The sequence below is a fragment of the Heliconius melpomene genome, chromosome 11 (assembly GCF_056956725.1).
Source record: "Heliconius melpomene rosina isolate 202511_hmr_F chromosome 11, ASM5695672v1, whole genome shotgun sequence".
Taxonomy (NCBI): domain Eukaryota; kingdom Metazoa; phylum Arthropoda; class Insecta; order Lepidoptera; family Nymphalidae; genus Heliconius; species Heliconius melpomene.
This window is the reverse complement of record NC_140399.1, coordinates 4907106-4929429: the sequence shown is the minus strand read 5'-3', so window position 1 is coordinate 4929429 and position 22324 is coordinate 4907106. Positions and strand designations below refer to the sequence as shown.

Genomic DNA, 22324 nt, shown 5'->3' with positions numbered 1-22324 from the left:
AGTTTCCGCTAATGTTTTAAGATATATTATATTTACAAATTATTTATTATCTAAACATTACTAGAGTTACAAGAAAAACAAGTCTTTTGCGCAGTTCACATTCATCTAATATCGTATAAACATCAGTAGAGACGCGTTCATCGTATAGAATTATTAGCGGCTACGTCATAAAATTATATAATAACAAAAGTCTTGTTTTATTGAATAAGTTTTCTAATAAAATATTATATTGCAAGTTATTACTGTTTACACTAATGACTGGGTACCTTGGAAATTACATTGACCGTCATACATAGAGGATAATTATTATCTAAATGACGCGTTATTCCCCCAGTACAGGTTGGTGCGTGTGCGCTCGTCACTATATATTTGCCTCTCTTGGAAAACCTTAATTATACTTAGTGGTTGATATTTCTCGTTCAGTTTCTTGTAATATTTACCTACATTTTAACTACTTATTTACGAAATACTACCTTACAACGGTCGACAAATAAATAAAAACACTATCGAAGTCTAAAATTATACAGTATAACAAGAAAATCAACTATTATGAAGGGAATTTCAGTAGTACCCGATTATAATATAATTTTTGAATATTCCTACAAACCGTAGCGGCCGATCGCAGTAGCACAGCGAGCCATAAGATATAAAAATAAAGAGTGCGCGGCCGAGAATAAGGTCAGCGGCATGCCCGGAACCACATAACGGTATTCGTTACAAAATCGCGTCAAGAATTATTTTCACGTGCGCGCGGCGCCGTCCGAACCGTTAGTCGGTGCCGGCTCAGCACCAGCTAACCTCGCGGACGAGTTGCTGTTAAGTGGAACGCGCTACCCATCGCCAATAGCGAGCGCCTCCGACCTCAAAATAACGTGTCGTAGAACAAACTCACTGCTTATATATGTTATAGATATGAATATTTAAACAAAGAGATATATATATATTTGTGATATGATAGCTTACTATGCAATCAAATTTTTCATATAAAATTGTTCACCTTTCTTCCATTTAAAAGTAAAACATTAAGTAACGTCAGCATAACAAAGCTGCTGTACCGCTAGCACCGAGTGTGAAAGTGCCGCTCACATCTGTGCTGTTTCGTACTCATTCACTTTTATAATTTTATACATACATATATTATATACTGGCTATCTACGTAATGATTATTATAACGTGTGGTACGTTTATAAAAAAAATTATAATTAAAATTTATAAATAGTTTTAGAATTTGATAGTCTACTCTAGTCTCTCTTAGGATCTTATAAATTTTATTATAGCTATACATACAAGTTATATTAAGCAAAAAAAATCTGCCTGACTCTGTATCCCACTAAGTAAGACACTATATTTCACACTTTCCGCCAAATTTTTCGAGGCATTGCGTGTTGAGTGGCAGACCTCAACGCCTTTGCCTTGGCGAACAGCGAAAAAATTAAAATATTAAAAAATAACAATTCATTCCCCCGACTTAGGGCCGAACCCGCAATCGCGCCCTGTGATGCGACGGCTTCAATAACTTATACAAATAAATAAAAAAAAACATAATATACCTAACAAAATATGAAATAGAAAATCTAGCTTTCACCACAAGAAATTGCACAAAAGCGAAGAGAGCAGAACCGTATTACAATTTATATCTACCGTACGATTTCGTTACGAGCGAAAGGACTTCAGAAATGAACAGTGCACTCAAACGCATGATTTTTCCATTGCGTTTTTTTTACATATAAAGACACGTTTATAACGACTACCGTTGCGTGAAAAATTTGCGTGTACGATATCCATTTCACTTATGAAACTTTTCATAGTTAAGTTTGTTTAAAAACACTGTTTGAACGAGGCACCGCCCTAAATTTGCTTGAGTAGACTTTAAAACGTGCAATGGAAAGTCCAATTTTCTTCGTTTCCACTAGAATTTCGAGAAAACCTCCCGTAGTGCTCCCTTACGCTCTCCAAGGAACGTGCAAGCTAAATTTGAACCTTGTAAAATTATATAGGTAAACAATACATTGTGCTAAGCATAGATAACTAGTATTAAACTAGCACTAAAAACAAAAGTAATATTTAAAAATTGTTTAAAAATACTCAATATTTATCATCTACAGATAAATACATATATTATATACGGATAGGTCGCAAATGCATGACGTACCTATCGAACATTTTTGCGTCTAGTATGTTATATGTATATTTCGTAACAAGCGAGTTATGCTGGCTACATGCGCCTAGTGACACTGTTTCTAAATAAATCAAGGTTGATAAGATAATATTGTTAGCCGATTTGCCGGAGCCAGTCATCAGCGGGCTGTCAAGAGTACGATAGCAGCTAAACGTAATGTAGGGCGCGAGCCGGATATATCGAATCAAACACGTTTAAGGACGAGGCACTACGAAGTATGGACATTTTTTCGTAGTTTATACATTTCAGCAATAAGCTTGGTGGGCGGAGAAAATAATTTTAACCTACTTCATAACCATAATTTAAAGTTCATTATACCTTGCTCCACAAACCATCAAATTATCTTCTTCTATTAAGCTAAGCGAAACTAGAGATATATAAAAATGGACCTAAAACTGTCTCTATAGAATTAAAAGTTACATAGTAGAATTATAAGTAACAAAGAGTCCTACCACTCACTTTAAAATAGCTCGACTAATGTATTCGACCTAGTTCTGATGCCGAAACAGCTAGATGATTGACCATTTAATGATGTCAGACTACCGTTGCGAATTTGCAGGCGTTACTTTTTAAACTTGACCATTTTTGTTCACTATTTTGGCAATATTCGAATTCGCAACTCTGTGTCGTAATTAAAGAATAAAATAAATATTTACATGCCTTTTACTGAAAAAAGAAATAGTAATTTTACAGTTTAATTATTGGATCAAAATCTTTTTCTATGGTGAAGTTGTCATCTCATAGACGCGGTAGAGCCAAGGCCAGCCCTTTGTGGGTGACCGCATTATGTTTGCCTTGAAATAGTTTCATGATTCGTGCACTGCTAAAGGTGCTCGGATCGGTTTGCTTAACTTTAATGAATCTTGCTAATTCGAGCATAGCTAATATTAAATTATTAATAAAGAGATTTGTTGAATTTAATTTAAAAAATGATAAAAAATAAATTATAAAGTAATAATATATAATCTGTACTAAATGTAGGGTAAAAGCTACTAAACCAAAAACTCGTTCTCAGATTTGGCCATACAGTTGTAATACACCGTTATTGTGTAGGCGACTGTCAATGTTAGTCGAAACTAGCTGCTTAAAGGAATTTGTCACAATATTGTAAACATTTTTACGAGGAATCAAATTCACCTTGAAATGGAAAAACAATAAGTTAATAGAGCTAGTAGTCGAAAGCGAAGGTCAAGATGATTCACTCCACACCACTATAGGTGTAAAAGTTGACACGCTGGTGACGCAAGGTGACGTGTGCCTCTTGATAAGCATCAGAGGTGCATCGCATGCAAGTGTTTTTATGTAAGTAAAGATCGAGTAATAACGAGTGGTGGCACGAGGCGATGTGCGCGGGCCTCTCCGGCACGGTGACCCACTGACCCAGAAACGTTGATATTGAACCGACAACGCATAGCCCGCATTCGAAATCCGACCTCCACTTGTGTTTTCCTTTTTAAATTGTATAGATTCTTATTTAATCTTTGTATACTCATATATATTTTTGTAACAACCAACAATACGTATATTAATTACTGTTTAAATTTTTTCGTATCTAAAATATATTAAAAAAATTGTAATTGAACTATTTTATATAGACATGACGAGGATTGTTATTTTGTATATGTGCTTTTTTGCTAAATATATATAAAAAAGTAACAGGTCAATGATATAACGGTGCTATTAGCAATGCATATACAACGTTAAATATGAGGCGAACAGGTTCCCAGTATCCGCTATCAACTAGTGAGACGGGGCGCATTGGGCCCGGTCTGTTTTTGGGTCAGACTGGGTCATGACGCCTGCGTACTGAATACCCGACCTCTCAAACAAACGTACATATATACATATATATATAAACCTATTTTAAAGTCTAAGAATAGAGTGGCGATCGTACACTTAGACATTTCAAGGTAAAACGCTCACTTTTCTAAGCGTCGCAAGTAAATGATGAGATATGGCATCACGTTGGGTGCAATGTCGAAACTGACTGCGTCCTTGCTCAGATTTGTTGTTAATCGCAACGAAAATGTTCGAGCTTTCCTATAATTAATCTTATTTCTATAACTTTATTTTCTTTGTTTATTTTAGTTATAGTACAATAAAGAATATATATAATTTCTCGTCGTCTCGTCTCCGCCTACGTAGCTGAGTGTATATAGCCCGTGACGTCATGACCGCGTCGCGCCCACACGTTCTCTCGGAAGCTCTGTGACGTCATTTCTGAAATGACTGTAGCTTGTGACCTGACGTCACATCTAGTAATTGAAACCTTCAATTGTTTAGATCAATAACCTAGGCCTCGTAATAAATAAAGCGTGCCACAGTCTTGCATCACATTGTCCGCGCTACGCAATCATGATTTCCTGACAACGACAACCGTTGACCTACATGGTCAAATGAATTTACAATATTAAAAAAAAAACTGTAACTAAAGTAATAGTAATACATATATTTTTGGCAACCCTTTTGTGTTCTTATAATTTTAATATAAGTTTAATTATACATATATAGATAAAATATTTCCGAAGCAAACTTCATAAGGAAAATCGTGACCTGCATACTCTATTTCCGCGCCAACTAGGTCACCTAACTTCATCCTGTGTCCCGGTCACTCGAAAGGAGCGACCTAGGCTACTACAAGGCATCTCCACAAACTCCGTAATGTTCTTTTATACTGTATGTAATATAAAATAACCTTATACGGGATATCATCTCTACATTTACTTGTGGTATTTCCAACTGTAATATAATTTCCTCGTAATCTGTATGAGCTCATATCTGGAATTTCAGCAATAATGACTGACACAAAAGACTCCACAGCAATAAAGAGACCAAAATAACGTTTTGGACTCTGGCAATAAAACGCTGCTTGCATTTGGTCTTGTAATGTGGGTCACGGATTTTTGGCACAAGGTTGCAGCTTGCAGTACGGTAGAGCAGGCAGGGTAGAGCTGCGTGCTGCTCCGTACTAACAGTATCCGCCTTGCACCACCGTTTGTATTCACTAAACATACAAGGCCGTGCCGTGCCAATCGATTGCCCAGTATAACAGTACACATCCGATTTCGATCTTTATATTCCCTTTTAACAACAATTAACTTAGACAATGCTTTGTAATTTGTAATTAGAAATTTTTCAACAACATTTTTTTTTTTTAAACAATAACGGTTGATAAATAATAAGAGACATGTATGATATGCGATTATCCATAATGAAGAGGATAAATATACCAATTATGCCATATTTTAATTAGTATCTAATTTAGTTGTGTCATATATATTTATTTATATATTTAATGTAATGATACCATTATTTCAAATTATTAACTTATTAACTCTTCATCCAGAATTGAAGAAGTGAGAAACTGGTAGGCGCTCCGGCTCTTAGCAGCGTGAAACTAAAAAAATATTTTTCATCCCACTAACGTGGAACCAACACGTAGAACTAAAATAATATGAAATATCTTCATATTATTTACTATACAATGTTATTTACTTTCCAAAGAACGGCTTACGTATGCGTTAGGTATTTATATTTTTGTTTTAAATTGAAACCAGCATCCAAAGTGTGTTCATGGAGCATACAGTAAAATAGAGCTACGTATAATAGTTGAGGCGTCAAACGTGACAGGTTGTGGGTTCGATTCCCATTTGAAATAATGAAAAATAATATGATTTCTTCGTTCTAGTGTCGAGACAAAGTAAGGCGTTGAGTAACGACTCTCAACACGCAATGCCTCCAGAATTCTGCGGAAAGTGGGAAGCAGAGTGTCTTTACACTAGGTTCTTTCTGCCTCTGCCTACCCTGCTACCTGTAGGATAAAAAAAATGTGTTTCGTATTTTTATATTGGAAACTCAAAAGGTATTGACCTATTTAGTAGTGCACGATCGCCTACTACCATCAAATTGCTTATGCATGCGTGTCAACGTGACTCCGACTGCAAGCTCACTGAATATTTACAGAGTCAACGTTGAACATCGCCCGTCTATCACCTATTCTCATCGATCAGAAAAACACGAATCTCATTACCACTTCGTTCATATTTAATACCCTAACCTTCGAAACTACCTAAGCTTTCTTTGTTGTCAACCATTATTTTTTATTTCACAAAGACATAACGCCATTTGTATAATCGAATGCCATTCTAGTTAATTATTTATTGATCTATTGTTCTGGAGAAATAGATCCTTATCGTGCTACAGACACTAGCGTATCTAGAGATATTTTCTGGACTTTAGCTTTGAACAGATATGTTCGTGTTAGTGTTTTTTTTTTTTAATTTTTCATGGCAACTTTTGTTGTAAGTAAATTTCTGGGGTTTAAACACCAGACTAATCTGGGGTGGGCACAGCCGAGCCGGTTACCCCCCTTCCTACGCTCATGGCTATAGATATCTTTAGATGTTAGGCTACATGGTGTTTGCGTTCACATTACCCGCTGCTCATGCCGGTGAATAGATTTCACTTTTCAACGTTTGCACGCCTCTGGCAATCTTACTTGGTTACGTAAATACTATTTAAAATATTAATTTCATTTTTGGTAGCTGTATTTGAGCTCGAAACGTAAATCCAATTAGAATATTTATAGTGAGAGAAATTTTGGTGCTTGATGATTATAAAGTATGTAAACTTTCTTGTTAAATGTAGCGTCTTTAAACCAAGCAAGGTGTCAAATTTTTGGCAGACAACTTTGAAATATATAGCAAAAACCGGTATTCAAAGTGTTGAGATAGCTGGCAATAAAGATACTATTTCATTACAAAGTAGTAGCAGTATATAATCAAATCATACGTAAAACGACGTCGTCGGTAGGCACAACGCACGGCGCGCGGCGCACGGCGGCAACGCACGCGTCACACGCGTTCAGCCGATGACTCGCGCTATCCTGCAGTCAATGCCACTTTACGCTGCAATGTGATAACTTTCGCTTCAAATACGATACCATTATGTTTTTACTTGTACTTGGATTAAATGATTTATCAGTACATTACGACTTCGCTTTATTTATATAGTCTGTAATATTTTTTTAAAATCTAGAGTAGTAATTAAGTAAATAAAATAAAAAATAAATCATATAGTGAGAAAAGGCCGACCAAAAGAATGTATAATCTATTTAGCGAAGCGGCAACATCGACATGCAATAGCCGGTCGAGCTTTCGCAATCCAAATTCCAAGACTGTCCAGCTGTATTTGCAACTACTATTACTTATTCACTCTAATGTATGAAGAATATAGACATGTCATGGCAAAAATAAAGAAAAACTCAACTTTATTATTTGTTCTCCAATTCCGAATGTTAATAAACCCTATAACCTCATAATAAAGTAGTAAAATTCTAACATATTTCATATTAATGTTAGTCATTAACACTGACCATGACTCTTGTTTATCTAACATTAATTTATTCCTACCTGAATAAAATACTTATATAATAAATAACACTTAATTAAGTGTAAGTTAATAAGGTGCCATATACGTAAGTAATACCCAAAGAAATAAAAGATGTTACCGGAAACACTTCGATAAGATATTTTTTTAACTAGACGGGGGTTCAAACTTAATTCTAATACTTTACCAATTATTTATTAATGACGCAGTATTGTCAGTTATCGTGTCAAAGTCACTCGGTGACTTTCACTGGCATTTATAGGCGGCCAAGTTTCGCCATCGGATCGAATTGTGCAACAGTTGTCGCTTTTTTACATAACGCGTTGAGTCTGCTCCCACCACAGTGGGGACAGAGGAGGGATGGAGGAAGGCAGCGAGAAGCGGATCTGCAAATGCGCTGGCGCACGTACTATGTCATCAAATCAATAATCATGATCTGTTCCACTTTTAAATTAAACATTTATAATCAATGCATTAGTACTGAAACGTTTTTTATTAGTTCGAAAACGAATGTATAATTTAATACATAAAAAAAGCAATGATTGCTATGTTTGATTTTTTCCCCTAAATCTGTTTAAATTTTAATTTAAAAAAATAAAGTAATTACTACGTCTGAGCACCTCGCATTAATAATTCAAGTCATTAAAACAACTTTCATTGTTCCGGTGCTACTTGCTAGTGGGACACCGGCACCGGCCCCAGCCCGTGGCCACGTCCGCTTACACCAAATCACCAAAAAGTGAAAGTACATGATGTGATCAGCGTCTTTAGTACTCACGAGTCACGTCTGAACGAAATGAAATCATTACGCTACATAGAAATTGCTTTAAATAAATAATTTATACTTTCAAAATGTATTACAATATGAAAATTGGCATTTTCCATAGATTTCTTGGATAATATCCCTTTACCGTTCACTTGTGCTAAAAACTTATTATTTATACAAAACATTAGAGTTAAATATTTGTATCATTAGTCTAATTCAATTTGGGAAACACTATTAGCCTCATTGTACGTACTGTGGACATATAATTGCTTACATAATTAACAAATTGCAATATTTCTATAAATCTAAACGATCACCAATTGGGTAAAATATTTTATAAAATAAAATAATATATGCTGAATAAAAGAACAGTACAATAAAAACTGTAATAAATTATGTAAGAACTAAGAGGAAGCTGAGACAAAAACTGTCAATGTCAACTGCTACTGGAATATTCAATGCATATATTACGTTATATTGCATTGTTCATAACACATGGTCATATTAATAAACTAACTTTAAAATATATTCTTACTTCTATTTACTATTTAATTAGTTTTCGCTTATATAAATTATGTGAGCAATTTTGTTTAATTTCTTTTTGTTGCTATGACGCGGGGAATGCATCTCGTTTCATTTAAAACTTCTCTAGGTCATGACGTCACCTACACGCGGACTGCACGAAGGTCGAGCATATTGATCTCATATACTTACCACTTTTTGTTTCGAGGCCTTACGTAACATGCATATGACACATACACGTTTCAACTATACTTATTCAAACATTAGAACTATTTATAATCGCAATATAACAATTCTTGCTTTTTTTTTTTAAACTTCACGCTTTATTCCGCATACAACAGGTTAGGCGGTGGGAATTTAGTGTTTAGTTTCACATTTTACGCCCATTGTGTATTGAGTGGCGGAACTCAACGCGGCGCTTTGCCTCGATACCAGAGCGAAGAAATATATATATTTTTTTATTTCCTTGAGAATAGAACCCACGTGTTGCATTTACACTCGCACACTTGTGCCCCTGGGCCACGACTAGCCTGAATAACAATTCTGTTAATTTTAAATTTCTATATTTTTAAGATGTCTTTGTTATATTGTAGGTGCCGATAGAACTAAGAAAAAGATTGGAGGAGATAAGATTACTAGAGTCTCGAAAATCTGCAAGACTCGCCGATGTGGACACAGATTTTGCAAGACTAGCAGACATGGCCGGTGACCGTCGCCGAGCATCTGCCACTATAGAAGTGCCAGCTCATCATATGCAAGTGTAAGTCATCAAATTACGTTACTTATATTAATTACAGCATTCAAGGTTAAACAAAATCTATCCAGCAGTAAATAATTTAAGTCGGTGGTAAAACTTATTACTCTTTTTTTTATTGACTTTATGACTTAACTTTTACTTTTAATATGACCATGAACAATTTTATGATTAAAATAAAAATAGTATTCATTTAAAATAAATAGTAGCATAAAAATCTCTTGACATAGCGTTTTAAATGTAAAGTCGATCTGGGAAACTAACAAATTCAAAGATTACAATAACTTGCCTTGAGTTTGCAGCTCACCTCGTCAACGAGGAAGGCCATATCTATTGCAAGCGAATTAACCTTTCAGTAATCTTTACCAACTTGCACATTCCTTTTATTGTTATTTTCACTTCCTATATGATCGAGGTCATTAATTTCAATATTGAATGAATATAAATAAACAATGCTTACAGCAGGTATTACTTAACGCTAACTAATATACCTCTTTCGCATAAGATAATATTATACACTTAGTGAATGTAATTTGTATTTTTATTGTGGTAGGTTAGCTAGTAGGTGTGTAACCGTTTACAACCGTTGATCGGTGAAGTGTAGGTGCGCGGGCGAGGTTGCGAAATCCTCACCACATTAGAAACTGGATGGAAGTGCTAGCGGCAGCGGGCCGCAGAGTACGGGCGTGTCCTTGTCACACTTGCCTACATTCTGCGATCGCCTCCCGCCCCACACTCCGGCCCATAGACAGGGACAGACAGACAATGCAACACTTAGATTATTAAAAAATTCAACCTTGCCTTGCTTGTTAGATACATACATGCATTATATAAATCTAATGAAAAAAAGGAAAATAAAATAAAAATGTTTGATAATATAAAAAGGAAACTTATCGTAGTTAATGTGGAAGCGATTAATATTGCAGTAGATACATAATAAAATGCCATGGAACCGGAACAAACAGCGTTAGCGGCCGCAGCGACGTGACGCTTGCTGGCACCGCAGTTTCACTTTTCATCATGACGCCGGTGAGAGGCAAGGCACAGTCGAAATTTCTCAACAGCGGCCGAAAAAATGCACCAGAAATAATAATTAGACCTACTTGTACATTTACTTTGTATATATATTTGATATCGTCAGTTATTTGGGTTATTATTTTATTTTAATTTCACAAATTCATTCGTTAATTGAAGTGTTCGATATTTATTACATTACAAGATACAATTTTACATAAGTATTAAAATAAAATGGTAGTTAAGAACCTAATTTAATAAGAAGTCATAACAAAATACCTTAACTTTAGTGAATTTAGTAAACATATTATGTATTATTATCCAATATCATTAGTTTTATTGATGCTATAGAATGTCTGATATTAAAATCTCTTTACGAAAGGAATGTTCTTTGCGTTCACTGGGACGAAGCACTGCAAAGTGAAAGCTTGACTTAAAGTTTCGTTTTCCTCTGACAAAGTTGCTGACACAGCAAATAACGCAATATTGTTGTACAGTTTATATTGGACATTACCACTTATTCCATGAGTAGAAATGACTACATTTAATTTAAAATATAATGTGAATCAACGAAATTCGAAGATGGCGCCTCGTTCGCTGAAGTGGCGCGGCCGCCATGACATAGTGACCTACTTTTAAAATGGAACAAGCGACGCACTAGAGAAGTGCCGCATGCAGCCATGTCCACGGGCGGTTTATCGGAATTACATATACATATATTATAGAAAATATATAAAATAGTATATTAATCTTATGTGATTTTTGTTACATCATAATTTGATTTATTCTTATTCGTTTTAAAAATAAGATTATTTATAATGGTGCCTTAGGTTTATGTATCCTCAAGCAGATAATGCTTATTGGGCTAGTAGGACAACTACACGAGCGGCATTTAGATGTTGCCAATAATAATTCCTAGTTAAGTACCAATATTGCTGGGGAAACAAAGAATTTTCAAAGTTTAGTGTAAAATAAAGTAAAATATATATAAAAAATATTTACGAGAGTTTGATAGCTCTTACGTATAAGCAAATTTTTTCATACTTAAAATATTGTTTAATCGTCATAAAGACAAAATTATACTTCAATGTCAAAAAACGGAAATCTCTTATTAACGTTGGGCTGTATGCTAATGAGATATTTGAGTGTCACGGACGAGTTACAGTACTGACCAAGTGCGCATACCAACCTATTAATAATAATGTTACATGACGACAGCGACATTGTGCTTCCAGGGCCGCTTAATTAACTAACGTATTTTTAATTAGAGCGCTTAGTGAATTGGTTTTGTTATTCTTTATAATACTTATAATTAAGGCATTTTGATTTAATAATGATTATAAAAAAAGTGATGTAAACAGATTGTCATAATATACTATTTTTGACATTTTTGACAGATTCACAATATATTATTTCTGAGCTAAAATGTTTTACAGATACCCATGAATAGTACAAATATATTAAGGCACAGATTATATGGAATGCCATTTTACATACATTTGCGCAACACTTCATAGAGTAGGAAGGTGGGGATTTGCCTGTCGGCACTGGAGGCACTTTCTCGCTGGGTACGGTTGCTTTCGTTAGTGTAGAGACCCGTTATTTCATTTGGCAGGTGTATACCAGCGTCCTAGAGAAAGTGCTTATAATTGTATTCAAAATTACGCAAAGTTGGTAAAATACATAGAAAACGTAATGACATATAGTAAAATGTGTGTAGAAATAAACAATTGTATGTCATAGAAAGGTCAAAGTAAATAGTCTTACTTTTGTAAGCATACGAAACCTATTAGTCACCTTAAATAATATAGTGACTTTCCATCGACCTACCTGCAGGTTATTCCACTTCTTGCAGGAACAAAAACTGTTCGCCGTATTTAGACGTGTTATTATTCTGCGAAGTATAATTATTTGAGGAGATAAATCTTCAGAAATACAATTTGTACTTTAAAATAATATTAATACAGGCTGGTTTAATACAGTATAACATTTTAAATACAGGTAAAATAAAAAAAAATATCTGTTAAAAAATATATAATTTAATACTTTATTCATATAAAAAAACAACGTCCAAACATAAATAAATAAAATATAAAATAATATAACGAATTAAACAAATTACAACAGCAATTATAGTCACCAATTTTTAAGCTCTTAATGTTTTTATTTCTTACTCTGAAGTTAAAATAATGCCAATGCCAAAATTGTTAGCGCAGGTCACCTAAAGCATTATAACAACGACAGCAAAGCTTGATCTTCCTCAAAAAAATGCGATAAAAATTAAGAAAGAAGAATAATCTTTTTCCGCCATTATTATAGTAGCCAGTGCCTTCAACCATGTTTTTTTAACTGTCATATTGTTAAATTAATGTTAAAAATAAAAAGTTGAAACGCGCATTGTAAAACAAATCTGGATTATATAAAGTGATTGTCCAAAGTAAGAACAGCGATGACCTCATCTCGGTGCGGAGTGGGGCTCGCCGCCGCTGCTGACGGAACGTATTGCGCTAGCTCAATCACTATTTTTTATATTAGCAAAAAAACACTTCATGACCTACATCAACTGCCTTTTGTATGCCAATAGGCGAACTTGTAGATTTTAGATTGTCTGCTACATGCATTCCAAATGATGCCTTTTTTACGTTACCCACACATCGTATATAAATAATACGTTTGTTCTTTGTGTAACAGTACAAAGGAAAATGGATTTTCTAAGTAACACTCATATTCTGCGTAAGAATAACAAGAAGTAGTCATTAACGTGAGATTATTTTAAGGTTTATAACTGCAAATTATTTGACGTCAGGGCGGGAGTGGGGGTCGACGGCTTGTCGCCTTTGTTTGAACAATTTATTTATTAGTCCAACTGATTGTTCATTATTACTTTTAAACTATTAATATAGATTAATAATTTAACATTTTATATAGAGCTTAAGCTCTTTCGACTTAAAACTTTAGTATTGGCTTACAATCATGGAACAGGAAACGATTTCAATTGAATAGATGTATAACTTCCTATGTATATATTAAAATATATTAGAATAAATAAAAAAATCGGCCATATTGTTAATATTAAACATTGTAAATAGTTCGTATCAGTAGCGAGCTGGTGGCGCGGCAACAGGCGGCAAGGTCGTTCTCAATGTTACGTATCTACTATAATCTATACAGTATACACTACCGCGGCCGCCAATACTACGAAGTAAAATCTTAGCGTTGGCTGTGCGCAGATGTCGACTTTCGACTAACACCTGTAATTACACAAATGTGCCATGAATAATTGACGTAACCTGTAGAAACAATATACATATGTATATATACAAAAATAAAAATGCATTTACGATTTAAAACGAATGAATGAATGCACAAGTTTGTCACTCGTAGAGTAATTCGATTCGTTGAGTAATTTAGAATTTGACATTATGCAATGCGTATGCGCATCGCAACTATTACAAAGATTTATATTATTATAAAATAGAAAAACATTAGAATGAAATTCCATTGAGTCCACTTAAAAACATTCGACGTGATGAGCGAGAAGTAATACGTTGCGTTACGTCAGCGTATTAGAGGAAATTACGTGTCGCTGCTATTTTTACGCGGATGTTCGCCGGCCGGCGAGATCCAATTATTGCGACCAAATAAGTAGAATGCGCAAAAGTCGACAATGTTATACGTTCCACGTGCACTCTGATATAAGAAATATTGTTTAAAAGTAAATATTTTATATAAAGAGGGGAGGACCTACTGTTAAGATACTCCGTTCCCAACATTCCGCCGAATTTTACGAGGTGTCGCGTGTTAAGTGGTGGAACTAGCGCAGGTGCTAGAGCGGATAAATGAAAATATTGTCTTAGCACGAGGTTCCCTTTGCCTACCCTGTTGACTGCGGGATACAGCGTGAAGCTGATATAAATAAGTGCAATAGAATTCTAAAAGTGAATTTTATACTTAATGTAGAGATGAGGAGGTTTTTTATTATTTTGCATTATAATACAATAATAAAATGTAAATACCTTACTTTATTCGCAATTTCATTATCAATTATTAATAGATAATGTACACCTATCACGATATACTCTGTTCAGGTGACCTGCAATCATCTGTTCGGAGTAGGCTACCGACCCTAAAGGTTGACGCGCTACAAGGTGAACATACGCTAAATACACCTTGATAACTGAAACGTCTCAGTTCATAAATAAATACTTTATTATGAATATACATTTTTATTTAAATTATTAAACAAATGTTGAAAAAAAAGAACCTTACAAATATTTTTACATTACACGTATAACACGTATAAAATAATATAAATCTACAAAAGACATATAAGCTTGGTGTAATATCCAGCAATAATAAAAACCAAAACTAGTTTCACAATAAATTAATGACATTTAGAAATAAAATTGTTGAATACGTTTCGGTCAGCGCTCCTAAGGAGAGTCAACGAACGTTATTCATTCGCCTGTTGCTCCTAGGACGTCTACAGCCTCCAGGTCGATTATCGGAGGTCTTTGAAACTCTAAACTTTCTGAACTTTGAAGGGAAAAATTTTGACCCTTTAGTTATATTAATGCGTAACATTCACCTAATATTGCAAATGCAAAAAATACGAAAGATAAATAATTATATAATAACAATAAATATTTGATTATGATTAATATTTGCCTTAAAAAATAAATGGTGTGACCGAATTATGACTATTGAAAATGATGAGGTATTCATATTACTAAAGACCTAATACAATTCCTATTGCTGAATTGACGTCATTAGATTATTAAATAACGTAGCAAACAGACGTAAGTGCTCGATAAACGACTCGTTCGTCATTTTGGGTGTTCACGCGACGCTTGTTGTAGCACATGTCACATGTGTCACTACCGCAATTACTACAATGTTAATTACATATAGTTGCACTATTTTTATTAATATTTAAAGTTTATCTTTAAATTATAACCTATAATTTTGAGGCCGCGGCACAGGGGCAAAAGGGTTTGACTGTAACGCGATGGTTATGAATTCGATCCCCACTTGAGGGAATTTGTTATTATTTATTAATATTTTCATTGCCTTGAAAAATTCGGCGGAAAATGGGCAACAGAGTGCCTTAACACTAGGTTACCTTGGCAGGGATACAGTATTAAGCTAATTTATAATATAATTTATTTAAATGTAAATATATTATCATGAAAATATGTATATAAACTTTATTGTGCGCTTTTTACAGTAACGACAAACGTTATCATTGATCTTGAAGGTTAATTAAGAACAAATTTATTATCGGTTATTTCAGCAAAATGTGATATATTAGTGAATTAACATGTCATATCTTAGTATGTTTTTGAAATTATTAACGATTTAAATGTTGAAAACTAAAATAATACGCTTAACGTTTTTATATATTTTTTTGTAATATTTTCAATTTATAATTTTTCTTAAGATATTAAACTTGGGAGTGATTGACCTGAGGCCGTAAGGTTGTTATGCCTGTCCTTACGAAACCTTCGCCCATAAATATATTATATGTAATTATTAATCCAGACAGAGAAAATAGGCAGCAACAGAGGTCGTAGGTTGAACAAGTTCATCGAACGTTCACGATATTACATTCGCTCCAGTAACACTATAAATGTAGATTTTATTAATTTTCAATATTTTATTTTTCATTTAGAAATAGCTTGATCTTAATTTTTTTTGTCAAAGAAATTATGTAAATCAATAATATGTTTTAACCAAATGCATAAGTCACAAGTTCCCAATGATTTCTACGCTTTTAAAAGTTTTTTATTATTTTTATTGTGTATAATATATAATGACATAGTTATGTTTAATTATATTGAAATTATTACAATTTAAATTAATTATTGAAAAAATTGCGTAATCTAATAAAATTAAGTTTACCGATTTCTGTGGAACGGAAATTGACCAGAAAATATCATCATTTAAGAATAATATATTTTTAATTAAATTCTGGATTAAGATTTTTTTTTTCTATTTATTGCAGAATATTATAATAACTATGTAAACTTTCTTTTCTAACAGATCACGTAAACGGGGTCCCAGTAACTCTTGCGACCTCGGCTTCGGCGAGAGAGATGACCAAATGAATGAGTGTAATGCAGCCCTCGTCCTCATGTCTCTTAGCTGCTCCCCTAACTCACCTCGACCTAGTAAGTTCTACTTTTATTTTACACTTTACTATAACCGTCTCTTCTAAATAAAAAGCATAATATAGTATATGCTTCATATTCTATATTATAAAATGTATTTAATTAAACTTAAATAATACGGTAAATAGGACAAATTTTCTTTCGGAATAAATATTAAAACGGCGATATTATTAATTATTTTTTATCTATGTAAATATTTTAGACTGCCGTATACCATTTTTTTCTTTAATTATATAAGGGAGATCACGCTACGCTGGCTGCAGTTACGTTAGGTGATGGGTCTAGGATTACATAACGAATACCACCTGCGAAGTTGCAATGTAACATATTGAGCTAAGTTTCAACTTTCATATTTAAAAATACGATTCTTTTAGGACCGCGCTCTTGAAATGACTCCAGCGAAACTGTGCAGCTTATTTTCTTTATTAACCATTTTAACCATTTTGGAGTTTGAGTTTAGACTAGAATCTACAAAATGTTGATAACGTCTAGACAGAAGTCTAGACTTCGTCTAGACAGGTATTCGGTGTAACTCAGCTCTTGTGATATGAGTTCAAGCCAAATAAGATCTACATTGAGTGCCATCGCGTTGGGCAACTGGTACCTTAAAACAATTCAATTTACCTAGTTTTAATATTTACTTATAATTATAACATCAAGAAATATCTATTTAAGTCGTGTGTTTATTTGTAATATTTTAATTAAGTTGTTATGGTAATGCATCTGGAGGCGAAGTATTATTGATATTATAATTAATGATTGCATTACAAAGTATCAGCTATATCCAAAGTGCTGGCCATAAAAAATGATGTTCCATCTTCACACACCGCACAGGTCTAACGACGGAGTATATATGCCACGAGAAAATAGCTGTTCTTACGAGTGAAAGTGGCCGGCTATAGTTCCGTTTCGTAATTTATTGCCGTATAATTTTATTTGTGCTGCTACGCACTTGTGATTTTTTTAATTATCACGTGTATTATTTTTAATAACTAGTACTATAATGCCTGTACCATTTTGTATGTGCTTAAAATTGTAATGTAATAATATTTTTTATCTGTAAAAAATATAAACAACTTTTTTTAACCAAAGCTTAAAAAAGCTGTTTGGTTTATCATGTTTCAAAAATTTTTTTAATAAATTTCAAATGAATCTAAAAACAACAAAAGTTGCAAATACTCAATCTGTGCTCACCATGTCTGTATTCAAACAGGTGCCTGGGGCGGACGATCATCAGTATCGCCCGGGGCGAGCAGTAGCTCTGGCTCATCATGGCGATCAGGCACCCCCTCACCTCCTCCTGTCTCATCATCTTTCAGCGACGAAGGCATTGCTATGGACTATGATGGAGATCCGAAGTTTCCCCCCCGCAAAAAGAGGGTATGTATTTACATTGTGCGTGTCTTCAGTATACATTTTTTTTCCTTTATTTAATATATCGTCGTTCTATTAATTCCTTAAGTACCGTTATATATGTAGTGCGTATGACAGTAATATATATAATGATCTTTCCGTCAAAATTACTTGCACATCTTGTTTAGTGTGCCCAGTCACCGTCACCGTGCCCACCACCGACTTCAATTAGACCGTGACACAGATCATGCTAGCTTTCATATCATAACTGAGCAAATGTGCTTAAGTTAAATGAGTTACGTATTTTAAATAAATTTAAGGATTCTAGTTTTTTTTCAGCTTTCCGTATATAGCAGGGTAGGCAGAGGGAACAAAAGGCAAAGGGAGGGAATTATATTTACACAGTCTAAATAGAAAAAAGGTGTTTAACAAATGGAGCTAAAAACGCTGCTCTCCCAAATTAGAGGAACGTGATGAACGGCATTGCACTAAACTATATTCTCCTCCTGCAAATTGCAGAAGAAATTGTTACCTCTAGAAGTAAATAGGTAACTACCACTATAGAGGCGTGGCGTAAGCGCACAAAGTGTAACTGTAAACGCGACAGACGGCGGGAAATAGGTAAAGGAGTGTCTTAACACTACATTCTCTTTGCCTACTCTACCGTGTACGGAATACCTATAGCATAAAGCTGAAAAAAAGGTAAATATTACCAAAAATACAAGTTACTATTAAAATTGAATGCACATATAAAGAATGTAAGTACTCGTATCGTTTCCAAGTATCAATAATATATTATTTATTATTTACTATACACGTGCTCGGTTCAGTGTGTCGTACAATGTCAAGGCATAGGCAATGCGGCCGCACGTTATGTCACTCCATTGTAAACTACTCATAAATATCGTATTTACGACCGCGTTAGCGACAACTACTGACTGTACTTACTTATACCATATCTTACATGCTAAACTTTAAACAGAGGGAACCTGTGGACCTAATTGAGACTCTCCGTTCTCATTAAGATATTTCTGTTTCACACTTTCCGGGGAATTCCGGAGACATTGCGTGTTAAATGGCGGACCTCTATGTCGCACTTTGCCTAAAACTAAGAAAAGAAAAAATCTTGACACTGTATACCGCGCACAGCAGGCAGAGGGAACCTAGTGTTAATACACTCCGTTCCCCACTTTCAGCCATAAGATATTAAATATTTCATTTTTTCGAGTGGGCATCATTAACATGCTTATGTCCCTGCGCCGTGACTGGCCTCGAACTTTTGTATTTTATTACTTATTATAATAAAAAAAGGTTTTTTAAGTTACTGTGTACTTACTTGAAATTAGATCCCGGTCTCTCCATCATAATAGAATCATTGTTTTGTTAAACCATGGTTAAATAATGAGTTCTTTGTTATATTTAAAATATAGGCTATTTAAACACGTAACTAAGACTTGTATTTTTAGACCGCTCTCTACTCTGAGAGCGATCTTGAGAGCAAAAATGAGATCGTTTGTTACTCTAAACGACATATGTACATTTCATTTATAATATTTATGTACTTTTGAACAAAGCGATCAAACTACTGTAGTTTTTAATAGTAAAAGTACAAATACCGATAAGTTTGTATAACTTCTTACGTAACCTACATATTCATTCAGGGGCTTCCTTAAACTAAGAACATTTATGGGTGCACTTGCATCGCATACATAAATATAATATTGTAGTGACCTTATGTTATTGAGATGAGATTAAATACTTTGTATTTGTGAACATATAAGATTAATAGATATTACATATTTCAAGTAAGTCTTTTATAGCTTTTTATTTAAGTAGAAATCATTTCACGACTCATTCATACGCAATGTGTAGAACTAAAACGTGTGTGGCGTGCAAGGTGATTCAGCCCACGCTTCTAGTCCAACCTTGTAGTGCCAGCCAAACTCTTGTGGGTGGACTAGAGACGCTTCATTTTTAACCACAACTCTTGAGTAATAAACGTTAACACGCGCGTTGTAAACTGGAGTAAAAATAAATTTTGACATTTTATAACATTTGTACGAAGCTTGAATTTTATCCCGAGTGATCTATAGAGAAGAAGAATCGTAGAAGAAGACAGCGGGAACCCGCTGGATTCAAAGGGCGCAGGACCGGACGGAGTGGCGAACATTAGGGGAGGCCTATGTCCAGCAGTGGATATTAAAAGACTGATGGATGGATCTATAGAGATCTTTCATTATTTTATAGAATAAAAACCACGTATTGCTTAACATTTAACTTAGTTTTCATTTCACATTTAAGTTGTTGATGGGATATTATTATAAAGTATTATTTACAAATTACTACTATATGACATATTTGTCGTTAGATTTAATTCAATATAAGAAAACCCAATCCCATTAAAACCAATTTGCTCATATTAGATAACACCATTATTATCCCACCAAAATCGGTAATATTGCTATGCCCATAGACTCATACGCAAGCAAGCAGTACTAGCCGTATCGTTTGTGCAACAATAGCGTGCCCCAGACTAGGTGTCGCCGGTGGAATGATCACATGAGAACTTGGCAACTTCTATTACCAATGGCAAGCGGAAATCTGTACTTAGAAATGAGTCAGAGAAATGGCACGAACAATAATATGTAGAATATAATTAATATTAGATACTGATCGACAACTAATATGTGATATTAGATATCACACACACAGTTACATCGCTAGCTACAAATGCATTTAAAGTGTAATAGGATATGAGTAATTCAAGAGAATGAATCCAGCCTATGATAATAGTAATTTAATAAAGTGTTTCTTCGCGAATGACTAACGTCGATTATTGTGCATTAGTATAATCTTTCCCCGGTGTTAGCATTCGGATTATCGGCGCCAGGGTCGCCGACCTGGTGCCCGCTGGCCGACATGTGCGAGCGACACCGAGTGGACGCAACCAGTTCCTGTGAGCCTCTTACGCCCCGGCCCACCAGTCAGTGTAGTGTTCCAAAAAAATTACTACGTCATTATAACGTTAACTTCTGTATATTAAGATTTGCCATCTTTCTACTAAGTATGTGTTTGGTAGGAATACACTACGACACTATACACGGTACACTCAGTGTATATATCGAGTGTTTCTGTATAAACACTAATGTATCTAATTACACAATTTATTGTGATACGTTTATTAGTGTCGCATCAGCCACTGTGTGTCCAAGTGTCCAAGTGTCTAGTGTAGTTGAAAAGTTTCGTACAGAACAACTCGGACACAATTTCTGTACACTTACAAAACACTACTCAGACACAAAAACACATACAAGTTAATCAAACATTAATGTCTGACATTTGTGTCGGAATTTCTCTTATAATTTATTCGTACCATTAAAGTACTCTTGTAACTGTGAAAACCGTCAATTTTACTACTAATATAATATAGTAGGTACATAGTAAATCTAAGATTCACCTTCGCGTTGATTATGAAATATGTACAGTATCATGTTATATGAATAGATGCAAAAATCTCTTGTTAACGAGTGTAGGAGTGACGCCAGCTGGCAGACCTTGGCTGAGGACACAGCTATTATAACCAAGCAAGGCCTTGTAAGCTTTCTGCATGTTTTAAAAAATAGATAATATACCTACATTCACACATCTATTTTGTAAAATATTTTATAAACTTTTCCACTCTCCTTCAAGCAATAACATGTGGCAGAAATAACATAAATAATAAGGCATAAATATTACCATTTCGATTATGCAAAATTTATGTACCATGTTGCTGAATGCTTAACAAGTTTAACCAATGACTATAAATATAATGTTTATTTACTATTTATTATTAATTGAGCCGTTGAATATTAGCAACATATTTACTAAAAAAAATACCTTTCACTTTTAAAGTATGTACGTACCGTACAGTAAACACAGTAACAGTACATTATATGTATAACAATAAAAATGAAATATTTAAGAAACGCTAACCACAATGTCTATTACAAATATTTACACAATCGTTTCTGATCTCCACCAAAGTCATAACAATGAAACTATCACGCAGTCGTGCCACAACCCGCCCGCGCTTGCCGCTTCATTATTCTTTCCTAGAACAAATTATTTGCAAAGTACCTACTGCGGTTGATATCAGAAGTAGCCATTATATTTCGATTAGAGCCCAGGCACAGTGT

At 34.3% G+C, this 22324-nt stretch overlaps 1 protein-coding gene across 2 annotated transcripts in view; it reads left to right on the top strand.

Moving 5' to 3' along the window:
- Nucleotides 1–22324, top strand: part of Glut4EF (Glucose transporter 4 enhancer factor) — a 43773-nt gene that overhangs the window by 2828 nt on the left and 18621 nt on the right. For both annotated transcript variants that reach the window (XR_014878468.1, XM_085193666.1), the window contains exons 2-4: nucleotides 9449–9615; nucleotides 16666–16793; nucleotides 18007–18173. Coding sequence is in view for 1 of the 2 variants with exons in the window: in XM_085193666.1 (XP_085049792.1) it covers nucleotides 9449–9615; nucleotides 16666–16793; nucleotides 18007–18173 (462 nt within the window). In the remaining variant the exon portion in view is untranslated. The remainder of the gene's footprint in view (nucleotides 1–9448; nucleotides 9616–16665; nucleotides 16794–18006; nucleotides 18174–22324) is intronic.